The sequence below is a fragment of the Pollachius pollachius genome (genome assembly GCF_949987615.1).
Source record: "Pollachius pollachius genome assembly, chromosome: 3".
Taxonomy (NCBI): Eukaryota; Metazoa; Chordata; class Actinopteri; order Gadiformes; family Gadidae; genus Pollachius; species Pollachius pollachius.
In genome coordinates this window covers 41,589,523-41,612,345 of record NC_136936.1, presented here as the reverse complement: position 1 = coordinate 41,612,345, position 22,823 = coordinate 41,589,523, and the positions used below count along the sequence as shown (strand labels likewise).

General features: G+C 45.3%; 1 protein-coding gene across 12 annotated transcripts in view; it reads left to right on the top strand.

Annotated features, from left to right (window-relative positions):
* Positions 1-22,823, top strand: part of abca12 (ATP-binding cassette, sub-family A (ABC1), member 12) — a 78,979-nt gene that overhangs the window by 53,827 nt on the left and 2,329 nt on the right. For 2 of the 12 annotated variants that reach the window (XM_079731989.1, XM_079731987.1), the window contains exons 55-70: positions 443-536; positions 868-995; positions 1,170-1,257; positions 1,757-1,865; positions 7,636-7,690; positions 10,965-11,142; positions 11,783-11,898; positions 13,561-13,723; positions 14,416-14,669; positions 15,821-16,040; positions 17,820-17,929; positions 18,702-18,852; positions 20,420-20,554; positions 21,558-21,661; positions 22,201-22,293; positions 22,438-22,543. In XM_079731989.1, the coding sequence (XP_079588115.1) occupies positions 443-536; positions 868-995; positions 1,170-1,257; positions 1,757-1,865; positions 7,636-7,690; positions 10,965-11,142; positions 11,783-11,898; positions 13,561-13,723; positions 14,416-14,669; positions 15,821-16,040; positions 17,820-17,929; positions 18,702-18,852; positions 20,420-20,554; positions 21,558-21,661; positions 22,201-22,293; positions 22,438-22,543 (2,104 nt within the window). Of the gene's footprint in view, positions 1-442; positions 537-867; positions 996-1,169; positions 1,258-1,756; positions 1,866-2,669; positions 2,837-3,082; positions 3,165-3,599; positions 3,661-3,722; positions 3,836-3,937; positions 4,798-7,635; positions 7,691-10,964; positions 11,143-11,782; positions 11,899-13,560; positions 13,724-14,415; positions 14,670-15,820; positions 16,041-17,819; positions 17,930-18,701; positions 18,853-20,419; positions 20,555-21,557; positions 21,662-22,200; positions 22,294-22,437; positions 22,544-22,823 lie in introns of those variants that run through there. The other 10 variants (XR_013811690.1, XR_013811691.1, XR_013811688.1 and 7 more) reach the window with 10 other exon arrangements.

Below are 22,823 nucleotides of genomic sequence, written 5' to 3'. Positions count from 1 at the left end.
AGAGACAGAGATACATAGAGAGAGATAGAGTGAGAGAGAGAGTGTGAGCGATGAAAGAGAGACAGATATGAGAGGGACATAACCCATGCGGAAATGCCTTCCAAGTTGATATGTCAAGAAATGGAGGTTTATGGGCATCATATCGGGTATATTGGCGTATTGTCATCTTTCCTCCGTTTATATGTTCAGAGGTAGCAGGTGTGTGTGTGTGTGTGTGTGTGTGTGTGTGTGTGTGTGTGTTTGTGTGCTTGTGTGTGTGGGTATGTGTGTGTGCTTGCATCTGTGTATGTTCTCTTTACTATCCCCCCCTTTATGGCTGCAGTGGTTGCTCTTGCTATGGGTGTGATAGTCCAGGCGGCAGGCTTATTGTCAAGCACCACAGTGTCTGTTTTTTGGTATTGACCTGGTCGGTGCTTCACCTTGTCCCATGTCCTCCTTCAAGGGTCTGCAGCAGAAGCACCAAGTTGGACACCTGGGAGTCGACAGGGAACAAATCTCAGGTCTTTAGCACCTGCAAGTGTATCAGCCAAGAACAGGTGACGACAGCTGTGGTTGTGGGTGTGTGTGTGTGTCTGTGCATCTGTGTGTGTGTGTGTGTGTGTGTGTGTGTGTGTGTGTGTATGCATCTGTGCATCTGTGCATCTCTGTGTCTGTGTGTCTGTGTTTATGTGTGTGTGTGCATGCATGCGTGCATGCGTGTGAAAATCATTCTGCTCTGCATGATTGCCATTGTCTGTTCATTGTGTGTGCATCACCTGAAATGGGTTTATTCCGGAGCCCGGGTGCTTGCCCCCTGTGTGTCTATGCCAGAGAAAGGTAGTTTGTACGTCATGGAGGGAGAGAGTCTCTAAGTGTCTGTCCCTACAGGTGTGCGCTGAAAACACATACAAGCCCCCCCACAAGAAGTTGCCCTCCTCCCAGACGGTCTTCAACCTGACTGGCCTCAACGTTGAGCACTATCTCCTCGCTACAACCAATGAATACGTCCGCAACAGGTCCATATACACACTGCGATTTTGACTGAACATACTTAAAAAGATAAATATATATATTGTATTAATATCCCAGGAACTAACCGTAAATACATATAGCACGACAAGTTTCTCATTGAAAACCGACAGCAAACCGATTAGTAAAGACGTTGATCCCTCTCCTCTCCTCTGTCCCAGATATGGAGGGTTTGACATCGGCCAGCCAATCCCAGCCGGCCTGCAGATGGATCTCCGAGAGGTGCCTAAAGACCGCAGCCTGGCCAAGGTAAACCGACTCTCCATACCCGGACTTTAGGCCACAGGCGTGTTGGTGTAGGGCCTGCCCAGTAAATGGTTATCTCGCGGGGGTGCAGACACCATCTGAGAGGCCCTGTGGTCCAGATGGAGGGACGTGGTTCTGTTGTCAGTGTTGCCGCTAAATTGGTATTGTTTTCCGCAGCACTTCATACTGTGAGTGTGTGAGAATATATTTTATTCATGTATTTATTTTGGTTTTTAGCTTTGCCACAGAAACAAACAGACTGTAACACTCTTTGTTTATGGGGCTGTACTGGTTCACTTGAAATTGTGTATGCATTAACCTATTTGTTTGTGTGTTTGTGTGTGTGCGTGTGCATGTTTGTGTATCTGTGTGTCTGCCTGCGTGTGTGTGTGTGTCTTTATGTATGTGTGTGTGTGGGTATGTGTATGCATGTGTGCATGTATGTACGTATGCATGTTTGTGTGCGTGTGTGTGTGCGCGCGTGTGTGTGTGCTGACCCCAGGTGTGGTACAACCCTGACGGCCACCACTCGATGCCGGCATACCTCAACAGCCTCAACAATCTCATCCTGCGCTCCAACCTCCCGGCAGACCAAGACAAGGAGCAATACGGTGAGCGCGTTCACCTTCACATCTCCATCCAGTATCACTATCAATAGCCATTAAAAACCCAAACGTTATTTAATGGTGGCCCCGTCTCAAAGCACTAATGGATATGTGGTTGCGTTTGATATACAGCTTTCAATACAACATCTCTCCAACCAAAACTATAAAGAGAATAAGGGAAAAGGGATTTATCAAAGCTCAGCAAACGAAACAAGCTAGACATGGATTTCCTTTTCCCACCACTCAGTAGGCAGCCGGGCAGGCAGGCGTGGCCCGGCCTTTGGAGAAAGCCTGCGTAGCAAATTTTAGTCCATAGTTATTCCAGTGGCAGCCAGGGGGCACTGTGTGTCTTCTGACTCTGGGTGTGACACCGCGGCAGGAATACATATGAGCCTGAGGTCTGCTGAAGGAATGAGGCTGATCCACTGTTTTATATTTTCATTTTTATTTTATTTTTTGAGCCGGGTGGGTCTGCCTGTCTGCCCTGAGGCGGGAGTACGGCACGACACACAGATACACACGCACGTGCACACGCACATACACACACACAGACACATAGGCGTCGATTACGGGGGGGACGGGGGGGACATGTCCCCCCCACTTTCTAAAATACGAATTTTGTCCCCCCCACTTTTGCGACCGAAAAAAAAAAAAAATAATCTCCCCACATACTCAACCGAAATCGTCGAGTCTAAATCATGCGATAGGCGCGCACGAAGACATCCTCACAAGTCACAGCATGCACAACAGCTGGCTGTGAGTGGAGCAAATGAGGGGGCGGGATTCTGATCATCAGTATCTCTCATTCAGTGCCGCGCCGCGCGAGCTCCTGTGGTTAGTCATTCCAGCAGGCCTACAACTACACTTGGCAGTTGGAAGGCAGCCTAATAGTTGTTTTACAGACGCTTTCCACACACTTCGCAGCAGCATTGAAGACGACAAGCGTCAAGAAAGTCGACTCCTCAAAAATGTACAAGGTAACTATTCCTAACAGTTCGTTTATAATGTTTCCTCCGAGCATATGCTAGCTAGGCAAGACCACGTTGTAGCTAATTGTTTGCGGTTACAGTGTTAACTAATTTGGAGTGAGCGAAAGTGAATAATATTAGCTGCTATCAGTTTTAGGGCTGGCCCGAATTATTCGAATACTCGTTCGGAAAAATAGTATTCGAAGCTTGAATCAGTATTCGGAGCTTTGTTTATTTTTTTTCCACGTGAGGTAGGCCTACGTGACGTTACCAGAGCGAGGGAGGCAAACTATACCCGACACCAAGCAGAGAAGCGAGAGAGGTGGAGGAAGAATAGGTATCTTGTTGTTTCCCTTTACTTTATAACACAACATTAGCGGGATCTCGGGAGGAAAAGTAATGCTTAGCGAAATGCTAACCTTAGCTTAGTTGTTTGTTGACTGATGACCAAAGACGGGTTAACTATTTTATGAATTGTAAAGAATCAGGAAAACAAGTATTTGAAATGGATTATGGATTATTTATTAATTATTCTGAACCACACTGAACTGTTTGATTAGCCTACTACATTATTACAACATTACCAAGAGTATTGTAATCCAAAATTAAGAATGTGGCAGCACTGAACTTGGGCCGTGTGTGTGTGTGTGTGTGTGTGTGTGTGTGTGTGTGTGTGTGTGTGTGTAGGTTGGAGAGTTAAAATTGGCCAAAAACATGCACCCGCCTCTCAGATGTGCCAATGAAAGCTGTCGCTATTTCCCTTTTGTCCAAGGCCTTCAGTGTATCCCTGTGGATATGGCAGACTGCAGTGCTGTTGAGCCTCAACTGGGTCATTGTTGTCCTCAGCCAATTCTTCAGCCGTCGCAGAGCACTGAAGCTCCTTTCTGCCTCACAGGATGAAACTGGGACCACGAGTAGCAGTCTCACCAGAGTCTCCACCTGTGAGAAGAGCCCTCTGACTTCTGGTGGCATGCCTCTGAGAATTTGGACAGCTTCTTTGCATGAAGTGTAGGTGTTATTTGCTTTAAACATGGCCAATTGAATTTGTAGTGCCTGTAGGTCCAGTTCTGGGTACAAGCTCACCACCATATTTTTGTTTCCGGTAATCAGCAGCTCCTCCAGCTTGACCAGATTTCCCAGGCTCACCTGATCAAAACGCTCATGAAGCTGGGTGGTCGCCATGTACGAACGCCCCCCTACCCTTCTTCCAGTTCCTGAACCCCAAGGAAATGAAGGTTTGTTCTGTATTTCTGGCCATTGTTGGAATATTATGTTTAAAGGCCTTTACACAGTAGAAACACAAAACTCCTTTAATTTCAGAACTGTAATGTAGCCAGGGGTAGTCTTTGAACCAGCTCTCCTGGAATCGGAGAGTGCGGTTGGGCAGAGTTTGTGGCTCAATTAGCTGTGCATCTGGTTGGTATGGGGAAACTAAAATATCCTCAGGGGTATTGAGCTCTTCCTCTGTTTGGGAAGGGTTATCCTGTTGTCCCTCCTGCTGAGGCACCTCCTCCTGTAATGTAGTCAGTGACATGGATGATAATTTGGTAGTATTTCTTTAAATAGTTCCCTGAAATGTTTTATTTATGTTTTTTGTTCATAATTGCACTTAATATTTGTTGTAGTTGTAGCCCTGCCCACTTCACTATAATTGTCTGTAGTGTATGTTTTAAATTGTGCAATAGCATATATATTTTTTTAGAAACCTCACCTGCTGCACCTCTACATTCTCAACCCCCTGTTCCTGAGCTTCTTTGTTTAGTTCTGTTCCACTCAGTTCCGGTTCCTTATGAAAATGTTAAACTTTGTTAGTAATGTTTCATGTTATAGTTTCTGAATGTTCAAGTTTTCCTTATGTGACCCTCACCTCCACAGCTCCCGGTCCCTGCACTTCTTTGTTTTGTTCTGTTGCACTTGGTTCCTTTTCCTGATGACAGATGGTTCATAAATAAAACAAACATTTATTGGCACTTGTGTTTGGTTTTTATTTAACGTTTTAGCATAGATTTGGGGTAAATCGTACTTGTTTTTTGCATAGTTTTAGGGTATATTCTGTTTTTTCTTATGAATAGTATGGATAATCATATAGGGACATCTAGTGGTAAATCCGCAGATTTCAAACGTGTGAAAAACGCAATTTGGTATCTAGTCGTTTGATTTGTCGACTGTCAGCCACTGTAGAAACATGGCGTTGTAAAATGACATGAGTCTGCATTCCCATGGTGGCGCATACAGATCGAACATTGTGAAATGAGAGAACGTGAACTTGGAAGGTTAGCTTTTATGACTTCTAGTACTTGCGAAGGCTAACGCAATATCATGGAATTAACTTGAGATATATATTTAACAGGAACACTAGAAACAATCGCTACTGTACAAAAGGTATTCCACGTGACTCAACCAATAAAAGTGGAAGACAAATTTGTAGTAGGCAAAGCATAGACTAGCTAAAGCCGGTATGTAGCTAACTGCAGTGTAACTGCTAGCTGACCGTTAACGTTAGCAGTAGATGAGAACTAGCAGTTAACCGAGTTAATATCAAACATCGTAAAACAAGTTGATTTGTAGATTTCTCTAAACTTACAGCGCATTTTTGCTTGCTGAAAAAGGATCTTATATCGCTTCCCGCTTTTCTCTTAGACATTATGGATCCACTTGAATAGCCTTATAATAGCGAATGTTTGTTGTTTTTATATCATCGCGAGGGGGAGGGGGCAGGCGGCTACGTGGGCTGTCTGTACACACAGCGTTATAATAAAGAAGTTTCAAGACAGCCAGCCAAAATTGAAATTTTTATTCAGAAAATAGGCGGTCCTTTTGCTTCCTGTAAAAAGCATGTTTGTGACACTGGATAACGTGGAATATGGATACATCAACTAGCCTGCATGTGGAGGGCCACATAAGGTAAGAAATTGGTTTACGTAAACTTTGCTGCTGGTTTTGTTTGCTCGTGATGACCTGGCTAGGTTACCCACGCCACGGTCCTAAGCGATTGTGATCATCTGATTCTGGTTGGTGCTCAAGATATAGATTGCAGCTAGTAGCAGCTACACACGGTTCGATTGCTATGCCAATGTGGTTAGAGTTGTTTTGTCTGATTGAAATATTTGACGTTGTACTTGGAGCCAGTGGTAGGCTCAGGCCTATCCTGACATAAATATCGTATAACCTGCTGTGTGATTATCTAAACTCTAGGGGATTTTATTTGCGGGCAATTTGCTCATGATGTAACGAGTGAAGTGTGAATTGCTCCTTCGCGAGTGTTTACTGGTGGTCAGGATTTGGCAGATCATGCAATTCTCCTCTGGGTGCTTGTTTTTTTAATTTTTTAATGCAGCATAACATTATGCGACCAGCAACCCTTGCTCTTCTTCAAAAGGCTGATGCTCAGTAGTACCTCGTTTCATTTCGTAGCCTACCCCCTTTACAGTCTGCAATTGATTGTCTGGTAAACTTTGTTGATGTCAAGATAAGTGTTAAATTGCCAACACTTTTCTTTGTCCTGTGTGTATTAGTATTACATATCCGAAATCCCGAGTGCCAATACCCTGGTGTTTCCAACGTCGTTTTGCAAAACAAGCCAAAACACAAACTGGTTTTTCAACACCTGACAATACACTGCAGAGCATATTTTAATGCAGCGTTGAATGGATGAATAGCTTACATAAGGGTACCCACCACTTTTCAAACCACACTCAAGCTTATGGTTATTGTCCCCACCACTTCTAAAAACAAACTGACGCCCTTGCACAGACACACGCACACACAAATACGTTAACACATGTGGTTGAGAAAACAGGAACGCATTCGTAGACCTGCACATTAACCAGAACATGTATGCATACAATTACTGTGTGTGCAATTTATTGTACACACAAACAGAAATACAATTAGCTCCTTATAATTGCATGCAAATGTAAAACTTCCATTCGATGCCAATATTCTCCTATTGCATAACTAGAGTCAGACACGTACCTCATAACCGTACCTCATAACAGTTAGACAAATGTTGTCTGGAGCACAAATACTAAACAATGAAATAAACGTATTCCTTGTACTACAGCCTTTTAGTAAAACCATTACAAAGAAAGCAGTGCATTTTTGTTTAAATGTGTTGAAACAAAAGCATTAGGGTAATAAGAAGAACAAGAACTCTTCTTAAAGGACTTTTCACTGCTAGGGATTGATTTATCCCCCGGCACTGAGTTGAGCCTCATTAGGCTATCATTTCACTGAAGGATATTAGCCAGAGTTGCCTAAAGCAAAACACTGACCTTAAAATGCTCCTTCTCTGAGGAATGGCCATTATGACTGCTTCAGAATGTAATGGCCCTTAGCAGAAGAACAAAAAATGTGTTCACCTGTGTCTACTTGATTCTGCCTGCGTATGAACAGTGACTATTAACTACTGTATTAAGCCCACACTCCCAATGCCAGGCCAGAGTTGTCTGAAGCCAATCTGTTTGCACACTTGTGTGATGAACACAAATGAGATTTTCAGGTCATATTTGAGCCACTTTCATATGTTTCTGACACAAGGCTTATCTTCGGCCATATGACCGAAATGGTCACTGGCAAAAGATTGGATCCGTGCATTATAAGCCAAATAGAAATGGCAAAATACCGAGGGAATCGAGCATTAGGGCTGTAATGAGAAACGTGGCTATGGACTGGAGGTGTGAGTGTGTGTGGTTGGGGGGGGGGGGGGTTATGATGGATGGTCTGGGAACCCAAGGGCCAGATAGGAGCCCATGAACTAACCCTCTGCACCTCTGTCTGTCTGGTTTTCTGTGTGTCTTCTCCTGCAGCAATCTCCGTTTCCAGTCATCCCTACTTTGGCAGGGCAGATGACGAGGACGCAGTGTAAGGAATACACACACACACACACACACACACACACACACACACACACACATCTTTCACCTCACACACACACACACATCTCTCACCACACACACACACACACACACCCACACACACACCCACACACACACACACACACACACACACACACACACACACACACACACACACACACACACACACATCTCTCACCTCACACACACACACATCTCTCACCTCACACACACACACATCTCTCACCTCACACACACACACACACCTCTCACCTCACACACACACACACACACACACTCACACACACACTCACACTCACACACAGAGGAGAGGTCGGGGGCAGTGCTGTGGCTCCTACCCGACGAGCCATATTAATTCATATTTGATTTTCTAGAGGAATGCTAGTGCTGATCTAGCAATATCGATCACAGACGCTGCGCGATAAAGGGTGTTTACCCTCAAGGTAGCACAGAGGAGGATTGATTCCGCCCACACACTTCCCCCTCCAGATACAAGTTCATCGGGAATGCTGTCCAGGGCCGCTCGGCCGGGGGTGGGCCGTGGTGTGGTTGGCATGTGCCAAGGACTATAGACAGCCTGCTCGACAGATTGGCATTTTTGTTAAGCCAAATATATATTTTTGCCTACGGTGACTTTGCAAAACGGTGTCCATTTTTGGGCTTAAACCTTTTTGCCTCCTCGGACGGTGGCCCCTGTCATTATTGGGCTCTCTTTGTCGCCCGGTATTGATTTGACCTAAGCGGTATTAAGGACGGCTGGCTTACCACTCCCTGATGCCTTGTCCTGACACCTCTGGCTTTGACAGAGAGGGAGAGCGACAGAGAGAGAGAGGGATACAGAGCGAGAGAGAGAGCGAGAGAGAGAGAGAGAGAGAGAGAGAGAGAGAGAGAGAGGGCAAATCCTGCAAGGGCATCAGTGGCCTTTCTGATAACAAGCCTTCTTAGCTGCTAAGGGTTTTCTCAGTACTTGTCTGTCTGTCTGTCAGAACGGTTCAGGGCCGCTATCTTTTTGCCAGATATATCCAGATTAGTGTCTGAGACTAATTACCTTTGCGCGTGGTATTAACACACACGCGTAAGAAATATCATTAGCATACCTTCCAAGACATTTCAAGCGGGATGGATAACTCTGGATGATGTGCAAATTCGGCCAGATACTTATTTTTGCGTGTGTGTTTGTTTGGAGGTAATATTTCAGGGAATTGCCATGAGGAGTAAATAATTATGACCACAATCATCTCCCTCTTAAATTGAAGCGACTATAAGATAACTGAATAATTGGCATGTTGTGCCGTCCTTATCTACTCGTGAACGAGCCAATCGTTAAGTGGATCAGCTGATTGGTGGATCTGAAAGCTGGTGCACAGGTGAATGAATGCCTGCTGCGGTGCATCCTTTACCGAGAATCAGGATCAATATATCTTCAATGTGTCCTGGAAGCCTTTCTCACCAATATCTCTAGCTGCCTTCCCTGACACGCACACACACACACACACACACACACACACACACACACTCTCTCTCTCTCTCTCTCTCTCTCTCTCTCTCTCTCTCTCTCTCTCTCTCTCTCTCTCTCTCTCTCTCTCTCTCTCTCTCTCTCTCTCTCTCTCTCTCTCTCTCTCTCTCTCTCTCACACACACACACACATGCACACATGCACGCACACACAGACACACACACACAAACAGCCACACCCACCCACACACATTAACAAACACACACACAAGAACACAGGTTTTAACTGCACAGTTTATCTAAGAGACATTCCTCTCATCCCATTTAATGGGGTTTATTATGTTTTTTTAAGACCCATTGGCAGCCAAACAACAAGATAGGTATCAATCCATTCCTTCGTTGGCAATTGTCTTGTCAGTGGCAGGACATGCAGTGCGTTATCTTCAAGACAAAGCTGTTTGGTATTAATGGGAGCATATTTATCCCCCCCCCCCCCCCCAGCATTTGTGTTTGGTAAACATCAAAGGCACCTGACATTTCATTTTAGGCGACCTGAACAAAGCGAGGGGAAGCCATGCTGATTAGATAAGCCAGCAGATAAGCCCAAGTTCTTTTTTATGAGTCTAACAATTCAATAAGCAACAATCTTGTACTGTATTGCGTCACCTGCCCTGCATACCTTCAATAGCTGGAGATAAAGGTTAACTTGCCTTTGATGGTTATTCGACCATCGACAGAGACTTTAAAAGGAGGAGAAACGTCTAAACCCAGAGATTAATGGCAACCACCTGATACTGAAGAACATCTGTCTTGCATTTAATCCTGAGGAATATTGCATATTGTATACATCACTATGAAGAGCCCCCATAACATCTCACCTTTAAAAAAACCTTGGCAGGAAGGATGGCATTTATCAAGTCAGCACCACCGAATCTAAAGGCCGTCGAGTCATACCCCCTCTGTCTCCCTCCTCACCTTTAAAGTGACTGGAGATGACGGGTGTTTCCAACCTTGTTTTATTTTTGCACGCTCCTCAAACCAGAGTTTGTCACAGGAAAGTTTACGGCGGTTAGAGGTGCTGACCTGCGGAAACCCTAGCTCGATTTCCAGTCTATCTTCGTGACACATTGTACAAGAGAGTCTGGAGGAAGGCCCTAGCAGTCTGGGGCAAGCCGATCACAAGTCTGCAGTGGCGCTCGAGCTGTGATTGGGTGGATCGGTTTTGACGTGAGGCGAAGGGGGGGACGGAACAGACAGGTGAACGGACCGCTCGCTTCCTGCAACCGCAAATCTTATGAGCGAGATGTTATGTGGGCTCTTCATTGTGGTTGCAATGTATACAATATGCAATATTGCTCAGGATTAAACGCAGGACGGATGTCTTTCAGTTTGGTGAAAAACAGCTTTTTCCACCAGGCTGTCTGGAAACTCAACTCTCTCCCCTCTCTCCCTTCCCTCCTATCTACCCTCAAGAACTCTGGACTTTGACCCTCCCTCCCATTTGCCCCCAAGAACTCATATTGCACATTTCAATCTATTTCCTTTTTTTAGCTTAATTTATATATACCGTTTGTTTTGCCTTACCTGTTTTTCCATACACTTTTCTCCTTATTGCATCGTGGCTAGGAGACAAACGCAATTTCGATGCCTCTGTTTGTCTGGCACATACATTGGAATGGACAATAAAGCTGACTTTGACTTTGACTTTGACCGCCAACAGCCACGTATTGGGCTGGATCTTACCTAAACCTAACCTGTATGTGTGCTTGTGCCTGTGTGTGTGTTTGTGTGTGTTTTTACTCAAGCGTTCACGGGTTGATCCAGCTCCTGGTGGGCATCTGCGTGATGACGGGCTACGCCATCACCACGGCCAGCTTCGCCATCTACGAGGTCCAGGAGCACCACAGCGGCGCCAAGCGGCTGCAGCACATCTCCGGGATCGGGGAGCCCCTGTATTGGACCGTCAACTTCCTCTACGACATGGTGACTGCCCCGTCTACTTCCTTCACCCTCGCCCTGTCACGTGCATGTCGCGCATAATTTATTTTGGGTCTACGCTATAAAAAGTGAAATTCCCGAGGGGGCCCATATTTGATCAATGCAGTTGGCTGATCGTGCGTTCAAAAGTAACCATGTCAGGAGAACACGCACACATACACGCTCGCACACATGCACACACGCATGCACGCACAACCACACACATGCAACGGAGGCAGCAAATGTTGATGTGCCCCGGTGAAGTGTTCCCATTTCAAGTATACAGCCAGCATTACCCACACATTTAATTTAATCAAGCAATCGTCAATCATATCAGCCTTACGAAATGTGTCGGCGATTCAACCAAGAAATGGCCCTTTTTCTGAAAGTCTCCTTTGAAACGCACTCTAACATCGGATATATCTAAATTAACCCTTACATTAAAGTTTATTGTTAATTTAAATCTAGGTCATTCACAATTAAGAGCCATTTTCTCAAACCATACACATCATCTTCTAAAGTGACCTTCCATCATTCACTTCAACTCCTTCGTAGCTTTTTCCTGACCCACCCTCTCTCCCTCCATGCTTTTCTCTGTCTGTCTCTCTCCGTCTCTCTTTTTCTTTCTCCCTCTCGCCCTCTCTAGACGCTGTACCTCATCCCGGTGTTCCTGACCGTGGGTGTGATTGCAGCCTTCCAAATCCCAGCGTTCACAGACAGGCAGAATCTGTCCGCCATCACCCTGCTCCTGGTGCTGTTCGGGTCAGTGCCGTATTATGTCTGTATTATGTGTGTGTGTGCGTTCCTGCATTGGGTCAGTGTTTGGATGGACCTTGCATTGCAATGGTCGAACATGTGTTAGACAATCTGAGGAGAGTGGGAATGAATGACATCTTTTGGTTTTTAGTCACCTTAATTTAACGATAAACTAATCAATTACAAATCATTGATATGCATTTGTAGATGTCCTATGTTAAAAGGCAACCAGGTGTGTTGCCTTTTAATAATTGTTAAGCCATTGCTGGCCAAGTCAAAAATGTCCCTCTCGTGATCAAAGATATTTTCTGTTCGGGAAAAAAAACCCACAATAACACAACGTATCCTTATTTTTATGAACACATTGCTCGATTCAAATAAACAAAACATTTGACACGCCTTGAGAAAAAAACCTGGGCAATGACACGTGATCCAGATCGGGAACAAGCAGAGTGATTGTTGAGTGGAACCCAAACACCCAGACACTCACACACTCACACACACACACACACACACACACGGCCAGGAGCTTAGGAGTTGTACGGTAAGCGTGGCCCACCTCCTGTGGCACTCTGGAGGGCCTGCAGGGGCTGTAGGAGGCCAGCTCAGCACTCTGTCCCCTCGTTTATCAGCCAGATGTCTCCTTCCTCGGGCCATGAATAATCACACTGCTGCACCGGGCGCAGCACGTGGCCCCACTGCCTTCCCCGCCCGCCTGGTCCCACCTGGGCCAGGCGGCTTTGCAGCTTGCCTGCTTCTGCTGTTCCACATCATGGCTTGGCACACACAGTCTGCCTGCAAAGCATCTTACGTGTGTGTGTGTGTGTGTGTGTGTGTGTGTGTGTGTGTGTGTGTGTGTGTGTGTGTGTGTGTGTGTGTGTGTGTGTGTGTGTGTGTGTGTGTGTGTGTGTGTGGAAGGGGGGAGGTTTAGGTAGCATTTGAGGTAGACTCTCTGTCTTGGCTCTGTCACTATCAATCTCTCTCTCTCGCTCTCTCTCTCTAGCTTTCAGTATGTGTATGTGTGTCTCAATCTTTCCCCCTCCATCTCTCCCTCTTTCTCTCTCCCTCTCCATATCGTGCTCCTCTTCTCACTCTCTTTATTTCTCTTGCTCTCTCTCTCTCTTTCGCGCTCTCTTTCTCTCTCGCTCCCTCCTGGTCAGCCTGTTGTCTGTTTCTCGATGACAGTCTTGGAAAAAACAGCAATTGAACAAGCATACTATTTTTGGTTTGCGCCTTAATCCAGCCATGCAGCCTCATTGGGTGTCTTGTCCTGGTGATAAGAACCATATCTTGCTGCTCCATTTTCTGCATCATATTCCAGTCTTGCCCTCTTATGCTTGTCCGTTTTTCTAGGTTCATTGTTATTGCGGACGTAGTGAAGTACAGTATTAATTATACTCTTGAAGCCAGCATCAGTTCCTCAACAGTTGTAGTGATGAATTGATGAGGAGGATGATGATGATGAGGAGGAAGATGATGATGATGATGATAACCTGTTCATGCTGTCAGGCTTAGCATATCAATCGATAATATATACATACACATACATATACATATGTGCTGCCCCAGGCAGCACATACACAACCGACCGGATGGATAAGGTCCATCGCTGACCAGCTAAATCCTAAATGGGCGCGACTGACAATGCTTTCCTTAACAACTCTTCAGGTTTTCCACCTTCCCCTGGATGTACCTCCTCGCGGGAGTCTTCAAGGATGCAGAGATGGCCTTCATCAGCTACGTGTGCATCAACCTCTTCATCAGCATCAATACCGTGTTGCCCACCTCCATCCTCTTCTTCATGAGTCAAGTCTCAGTCACCGACACAGAGGTCAGACGCGTCACACCACATTAGAAGAATGGGCCCTATTAAATACGATAGCCAGGGAATACACTGTCTTATTTATGCTGGATTGGTTTGGGTTTTGTGTTGTTATGGGCTAAGGTGTGATCAAAACAGATTTGTTGATGGAAACCTTGCTTTTGCTGCACATTGAAACAAGATATGGGGAACATGGCAAAGTGGTGGTCCTTCTTTTAATATATTTATGTATCTTTTAGTATTTATATATATATATATATATATATATATATATATATATATATACGAGTCCTTCACCTGTTGATGTGATTTTTTAAAGGCCAACTTGACGTTATCAATGAAAACATCTCTAGCTTCCAACTTCAACAGTCAATAGCTTGGTGATTTCCTTTGCCATTGCTTGTCTAATTGCCTATTCCTACTCTCTCTGTCAGTCTCTGTCTCTCTCTCTATCTCTCTCTCTGATCTTTAATAGTGTTTGTATATGTCTCTTGTTAGCCTCATCCCTCTCTCTCTCTTCTATCTCTCCCTGATTGATAATAGTATTTGTCTCTTTCCTCTTCCCTCATCGCTCTCTCTCTATCTGTCTCTGTGTGTCTCTCCCTCTCTCCCCCTCATCACTCTTACACTCTCCCTCTGTCTCTGCCTGATCTTAAATACCATTTGTCCCTCCCTCCCCCCCTCCTCCACCACCACCACAGGCCATCCAGCTGCTCTTCAACCGTCTGAGCCGGGGGCTGCTCGTCTTCCCCCAGTTCAGCTTTGGCAATGGGCTAATGGAGCTGGCGCGGAACAACCTAGAGGTGCAGCTGCTCAGCGGCTATGGCGTGGACGCCTACAGGGAGCCCTTCTCGGCCACTGGGCTGGGCCCTATGTTCCTGTCCGCCTTCCTGCAGGGCCTGGTATTCTTCGCACTGCGGCTGCTGCTGAACAGGGGGCTCATCCGCAAAGTCTGGTGAGAGCCACCGCCACTGCCGCCGCCCCCCAGCCCAACCCAACTCCCCCTCACTCTCACTCAGCCCCCCCCGTATCCCCCCGTGCCCTCCGGTTACCTAAGCACTTTAGCTCCGGGGGATTTTTTAGGACGCGAAGGGACTACAAAATTAATAAACTTATGAATTATTAATGAAAAGATGTTTTTCTTATTGTTTTCGTCCTTAACTTCGAATACATATTCATGAAATGCCCTTCTTTCTGTCTTCTTTATATCGAATTGCACAGATTGCATGTCAATGTACAGCTTCGGCTTGAGAGTCTCTGTGGACGCACATGGGAATGGAATGGTCGTTGTTGTTGTTCTCGCTGTTGTTGGTCAACTTTAATTACATGGGAACATGCCAAGGGCAAACACCCACTGTATATACTGGGCTTTCAACAGATGGTTACACATTTATCACAAGTAATTTGAATCTTTAACGAGGAATTTAGGAGCCTTTGTATTCCAGATCAAGTAATGCAATGCATTGGAAGTACTTGGTTGTGATGGACTTTCAGCATGATGGTTTTATCACAATCTGGGAACCGTCAACGGGAAAATTATAAAATCCTCTCATAAAGACCAAAAATCCCTCTAATCCAGTCGTAGGACATGGAAACCGTTTGAAATGTATCCTGGCCCTGTCAGATTTATTCAGCTCTACCAGTGCAGAGCCCTTCACTGGCAACATATATCAAATTGGTTCAGAGAAGGGAAAACATTTTTGGCCTAATCTATTCTCTCGGCATTCTATTTGGTTTTACAATTCAAAATACTGTTTCACATCCCTCCATATGATGGAACTCTTGGAATTTAACAACCTTGTCTGATGTTGTGTGGGTTTACCGGCAATCAGTGAAGCTAAAGCTAAACTACAGCAATATTCACACTTTTCATGTTCTGTGTGCTTCTGAAAATACAATCATTTCGTACACCTAGTTTAGACTGACATACACACAGTCTGCTGGCACAGAATGATCCAGGAACCTACCCTTTCCCTCTCCCCTGATTCGACCCTGATTGAAAGTGTCTCAAAAGTATGCACAATAAACACTCAGGCTCTATCCTATTCCCTCCCTCCCTTCCGTCCTCCCTTCCTTCCTTCCCTCCTCCTCCCTCCCTATCCTCAGGCGTCTGACCATGGGCAAGAGAGTGCTGCCCCCGGTGGCGGTCGACGGCCAGAACGGCGAGGACGAGGACGAGGACGTGACTGCGGAGCACGCCCGCGTCTCCAGCGGCGAGGCCAACACTGACCTCCTGCAAGTCTGCCGCCTCTCCAAGGTCTACCAGTACCTCAACAAGAAGGTCCACGCCGTCAACCGGGTGTCCCTGGGCATCCCCGCTGGCGAGGTGAGCCCCCAGCACGCTTACCTCCTTTTGTTTACTCTTTTTTTTTTGAGGCTGCGCGTTCCAACTAGGGATCGACCGATATGGATTCTTTTAGGGGCGATACCGATTTTCTTTTCATCAGCCTTAGCCGATAACCGATACGCCGATATATTTTCTTGAGCTGATATTTGGAGCCGATACTACCCTGGAAATCCAGAGTTCTCACGAGAGCACAATTTGAATTTGCTCGGCGAGTCACGCTGGGAACAAGCAATATACTTGTGTATATTCTGGGCCCCCCCTGGCCCAGAACATTAATCAATCACATCGATGTATCGATATAGGTGGGCCATAAGCGTTGGTGTTTTACCGACCGGGTACGACAAGAGTCTTATCTATTGGTTAGCTCCACTGGTCTGGATACGTCACCCCTTGTATTCTTCTGATATTTTTAAATGCATGCTTGGTGCGGCCCCTCGAGTTGGGCCATTTTAATTACTTGTTGCCAGACCCTACAGCTTTCTAGATGTAGGTCTGGATATCCAGGCTAAGCCTCCCTCAATTTACATCATAAAAATGACACAATGATGATAACAAATGTTGCAATGTCTCAATTTAAAATAAATGAACATTAATTGAACTGTCTGTAAATCATGCCGAAAAATAATAATAATAAAAATAAAAAAATCGTCCGATACCGAAGAAAATATCAATATTGACCGGCCGATATATGGGTCGATCACTGGTTCCGAACACTTATTTCGGACCCCCGTTTTGAGGTCCTAAAAGCGTCTTGTGTTGTTGTGCATCTTTTTCCCACAATGCTGTTTAAGAGCGCAGCTAGAACCGCCCATAATGTGTATGTCCCGGTGAAGTCGTTAGCAGTAGTTTACTATCCTCTTTTATAAGCCAGTATTCCTCTGCAACCTCGTTTGCGTTGCAGGCGACCCCGTGTTGGGCAAACGCTGGTTTAAGATATTCCTTTCCTTTGACACATGTCCAATTGAATACATTTTTATGGATAGGCACATTGGGAATGTGTTTTTGCCGGCCCTTACCGGACCTTAGGATGCAATATGGCCTAGGAAGGGTTAGTCCCTGGTCTGGAAGAGTGACCAAACAGGAAATCCAGTGGAAAGGGACATTAGTTGATGCCAATGTATTAACATAATATAATTATATATATAATAATAATATAATAATAAACACAGGTTGCAAAGGTTTTGTAATGCTTTCCCGACAATAGTGCCCTGTACTTTATGGTTTTCATATTTTTTGTTCTGTTCACATGTATCCATCACCCTTCCACATTTTGTGAAATTTAAGTTTTTGTGTTGTCCGACTGTTATGTGCAACACAATCCCGTTTTCATCATGCTGATGTTATATTTTGCCAGGAATACTTGAATTGATATTCTGCTCTGAAGAGGACCTCTCCTGCTACTTTTAATGGTTCATACAAACAAGACTATTCAATTAAAATGTATTACTCATCTGATTCGTGATTCATCTTTAAAATGAATTACTACGTTTCCTGGAAATTGATTAGACTGCATGGTATAAGAAAATGGAAAAGCATATAAAATATGTTTTGCTTAGTCGAAATCCGTAACAAAGACCATACTTCAAAAATTATAAACACTCACTTCCCCAATGAGTTATACACGATGATTCTTAATGAATACAGCTTAATACACTATAAATGTGGTGGTTACAACAAATCCACATCCAAAACTCATTCAAACCTTCTGCCACTGAGCGTCAACTCATCAGTAGCCTTTTCCTGGTGCGCCGTCCTCAGTGCTTTGGCCTGCTGGGTGTGAATGGAGCCGGAAAGACCACCACCTTCAAGATGCTGACCGGAGACATCAGTCCGACCGACGGAACCGCGCAGATCAAGGACGTTGACGGGTATGAGGGCCGCTGACTGAGTCAATGCTGAGTCAATGCAATGCATATTTTAATCCAGGCTATTTTACGTCCACTCATAATGACATGATTCATGCCTCAGGCTCATCTGCTAATATCGTTTAATGTACTTGCAATAATATACATATCAACTTTAATGTGAAACATGAGCTTAAATCTCCTAAAGTGGATGGATACAGTAGCCATAGAGGGATAATGGTTATGATTTCACTTTGGTGGTGGGCTAGTTAAATCTCTCCAACCTTTTAGTGGCAGTAGCAGCACCAAAACGTGTGTTATTCTGAAATATTATTTCAATTTTTTTTTATATGGAAAGAAATTAAGCTATAGCAGGTGGGTTAACTTCCCACCAGGAAGTGATGACCTCAGTTTGTAACAGTGGTAAAGCACAGATGTATAGATAAGGCATGTACTTTATTGATCCTCCGAGAGAAATTACTTTTAGCCGCTTATCGGTAAATTGAGTTTTGTGTTTCTTTCCCCCCCCCCCCCCCCCCCCCCCCCCCCCATGCATAGCAGAGACCAACACACTAGTAAAGTTGAAATGATTCATTTTGCCAGGGAGAATGAAAAAATAAAAAAAGCAGGTGACTGCTCTTTATGCCAATAAATGTTGGCTACTCCATGGACGGCACAGTGCAGGGCCAACGGGTTCACCTGCACATATTTCCTCCATCTGTCAAAGCGCCCTCGGACGATTGGAAGGAGAAATATGACTCTTATTCATGCTTTGTTTTTATCCCTCTGCCTCCAGGCGCATGGTGGACATCATGGAGTGCCGTGACCAGGGCATAAACATTGGTTACTGTCCCCAAGTGGATGCCCTGGACCACCTCCTTACCGGGAAGGAACACCTGTACTTCTATGCCCGCATCCGCGGCATCTCCAAGCGGGAGATTGATGGGGTACGGTCGTTAACAACCACATATAACCTTTTACTGCTTTTCCGGAAATGTGTCTTCGCAGCAGCACCGTCAAAAAATACAACAGCCTAGCAAAACAGTGCTGTAAAGGCACGAGATGCCGGTGTGTAAAAATGGAACACGCTGGTTTCCACTCTCCGAGACGACAGGCTTAATAGGTACCGCTTGGTCATTGATTGATGTGCGCTGAAAGTTAGCGCTTGTGGTAAAAATAGAAAAAAAGACCAGCTCAAGGCATTCACTATCAGCTTGTGGGATCTGGGCTTGCTGGAGATTAAGATGATGTTGTGTCAGTGCAGGCGGATTACCATTTAAATAAATTCTCCTGATCCTGGGAGATTTTGTACATACCGGAGCCCTCTTCGGTGCCTTTTCTTACACTATTGAAACCTGCAGTCCGTTCTCATTCCGTTTACTTTAAGTCTTTTTTTTATTGTGGAACGTGGCTGATGGGAACGATCCAAAGATAACGACAAAATAAAAATGAATTTACAACGTTAACTGTGCTGAAAAGCAAAATAGACTTCTTCTGCAAGAACGATTTTAGTGTGACGGCTGGACCAAATTGCAATTGTGATAAGCTCTGACAGTCTCACGTAAAAACACTAATAGAAACATACACGCACCGACATACACACAAACACACACGCTTAAACACCCTCTAATTGAGACGCGCACTCACATATACACAACCACACATAATTATCGGAGCACTCACACATGCATATACTCACACGCACAAACACAAACGCGCACACATTCACATGAATGCGAGCACAATCAGGCACTGAAATGGATGTGGCTGCCTCTAATCACCGCGGCTTCAGTCGATACGGCTCCTCTCGCTTCAGTCGTTGGGATGACAACAATGGCCGTAATGGTGCAAGCGTCAGTGGTGGGCAAATTTGCTGGAGATGAGGATATATATAGAGCCGCGAGGTCGTCAGCTCTCTGGGTCGTCTCCCACTGACAGTAGGCTGGACTGCAGATCCTAAGACGGCCCAGTGCCCATAATGGGGCTCCTTTGGCATGCCCATGCACTTTGGTGAAGCTTAATGAGCGTGCATCATCAAAAGGTGAAAGGCACAGGGGTGTGTGGTGTTTGTTGCTGTTATTATCAGAGTTTGTAAGAAATGTGCATTCTAATAAAACAATACAATGAACTCAGTACTACCGGAATATCGACGAAAAAACAACAACCCATGCATGTGTATTGGTTGAATCAAGATCAATGCATTCCAATGCATCAAAGCCTTTTTATTGTTCCTTCTTCTTTTTCAACGACCCACGCCGCTTTAGCTCTCAAACGTGCATAACAATGCGTTTGCCATTCACTCTTTCCCACCATCACCATTGTTACACCGACTCACCCCCCCGCTGTTACACAACAACCTTACTACCCCCAGGAATGGGGGAGATAGAGTCGCACTTTGTTTAGGAGTTCTGAACAGCGCTCCAGCTGTGCTCCGGTTTGTTCCTCGATGTTGTCATGTTTAGCCTTTGAATTTTGCCATCCTCCTCCTCCTCCTCCTCCTCCTCCTCCCCCCAGGTGGTGAACCACTTGCTGAAGAAGCTGGAGCTGGTGTCCCACCGGGACGCCGTCACCGAGGGCTACAGCTGTGGCACCCGTCGGAAGCTCTCCACCGCACTGGCTCTCATTGGACATCCGCAGATCCTACTCCTGGTGAGGGGACATCTGTACCCGTTTAAACCCCCCACCCCCCCACCCCCCCCCACCCACCCTGGCCACCACACACACACACACACACACACACACACACACACACACACACACACACACACACACACACACACACACACACACACACAACCCCCCCCTCAACGCAATAATAGCTCATTATTCCAAACGTTTTAAAGGTGGAACCAGGTTTCTAGCTTGACTACAGATTTGTTTTTGTTACTTTCATTGCTGTTCACAGGTTAATAGACAAAATAAAAATATAAAGATTTTCATTGATATTACATAAATATTATCCAATTTAAATTACGCATTCACATATAGTCGGTGGCCGTATAAATTCATAATCTTTTCCCAATTCCTCTCAAATATGTTTTCTTTGACTTTCAGAAAGTATGACAAATTTTCCATTACCTCGATTTCTGAAACAAGCGTAGCCTGCCAGGCTTATTATGAGAAAGCATAGCATTGGTTGCTTCATCAAAACATTGTCATTTATTCTTTGATTCTTTCAGTGCCCTTTTTTCCATCTCTGTCTCTGCCGTCCGTATGTCTTTTCTAATTCGTCTCTTTCTGTCTTCTTTATCGACCCCCTCCTACCATCCTCCACATACCTTAATCTACTTTCTTAATTCATTCATTCCCCTCCCTTCCTATCTGCTCTCCTGTCTCCCCTATAAAGTTCTCTCCCTTGTCCTCCCTCTCGTCCACTTTGTTTGTTGAAACGGAAGAATGATCTTTCAGTCGCTCCACTGACACATTGGAGCTCGTTCTTTTCCTTCTTCCTTCTTTCCTCCGTTTCGTCTCATTGTTCTTGGTTTGATCCTCCCCTCGCTCTGTCTCTCTCTCTCCCTGTCTCTCTCTATCTGTCTCTCTGTCTCTCTCTCTCTCTCGTTCTCTGTCTCTGTCTCTCTCTCTCTGTCTCTGTGTCTGTCTCTGTGTCTCTCTCTCCTCTCTGTTAATGTGTGTGTGTTTGTGTATTTAACAGGATGAACCCAGCTCAGGCATGGACCCCCGCACCAAACGCCACCTTTGGAAGATCATCTCGGAAGAGGTCAAGGGGAAATGTGCAGTTGTCCTCACCTCTCACAGGTGAGCAGGCCACCACATTCAGTTACGCACGGCTTCCGCTCTGTTAAAGGAAATTAGGAGTGTTGCTTTAAGTGATTTCTCACACAACACAGTATAACTGCAGACCCAGCAGGACATGCTGGCTCTCTACGGGATGTCTAATATGTTATATTTGGCTGGAGAGGGATACGTTTGTATAGAAAGTTGGAAAGATAAGAAATAAATAGAATAAGTTAAGAAATGTTGGTACTTTATTCATCGCAGCAGGGACATTTGGGATAACACAAAGGAGCAAAATAGATACAGAAAAAACATGTTTACAATAGGAATAGTGGCAAGGTGAATGTGAATGCTGCCAAGATAAATGGTCTGGTTGGAAGGGTTGAGGTCAGGGTAAGCGAGGAACTTGGAAAGGCTTAAATAACTTTTTGCAACCGCCGTAAATGATTCTACACTCTGTCTTCTTTTGTTGTTGTTTTTACACCTCTCTCACTCTCTCCTTCTCTCTAACTCTCTCTGTCCCCCTTTCCATGCTGTCTCTCTACCTTGCTCCGCCCCAGCATGGAGGAGTGCGAGGCTCTGTGCAGCCGCCTGGCCATCATGGTGAAGGGTCAGTTCCGGTGCCTGGGTTCCCTGCAGCACATTAAGAACAGGTCAGTGACTCCTCCCCACCCCAATGAACGACCTCCAGCCACAGCTGAACGCCCACGCAGACACAACCCCCCCCGCCGACCCCCAAACAGACAGGCAGTGGTAATGACCTTGTGGGGTACTCTTTCTTTGTTCCTGTTGACAAGGTTTGGCAGTGGGTTCACGGTGAAGATGTACCTGGCCCTGGCCACCTGCGATGTGGATGCCATCACAATCTTCATGCGGCTCAACTTCCCCAGCACCTACCTCAAGGTGGGCTCCCCGTAGCTTGCTATAGTGCTACTTCACCGTACAGAGACATTAAATATATCTGGGTGACACTAATAAGATGGTTAAAGTTTCTAAGTAATCTAAAAATACAGACAGCAGGATTTCCCCCGCACAGAGGCACAAAGGTGTTTAATTGTTAGCCTGGATTTTGGGAGCAGATAGGAAGCCTTTTAAGGGCATGAAAGATCTTTGAATGTAATCAGCAGAGCACATCACCCCATAGCTCTATTGTAGCCTGCTAACTGATTCATAATAATAACTC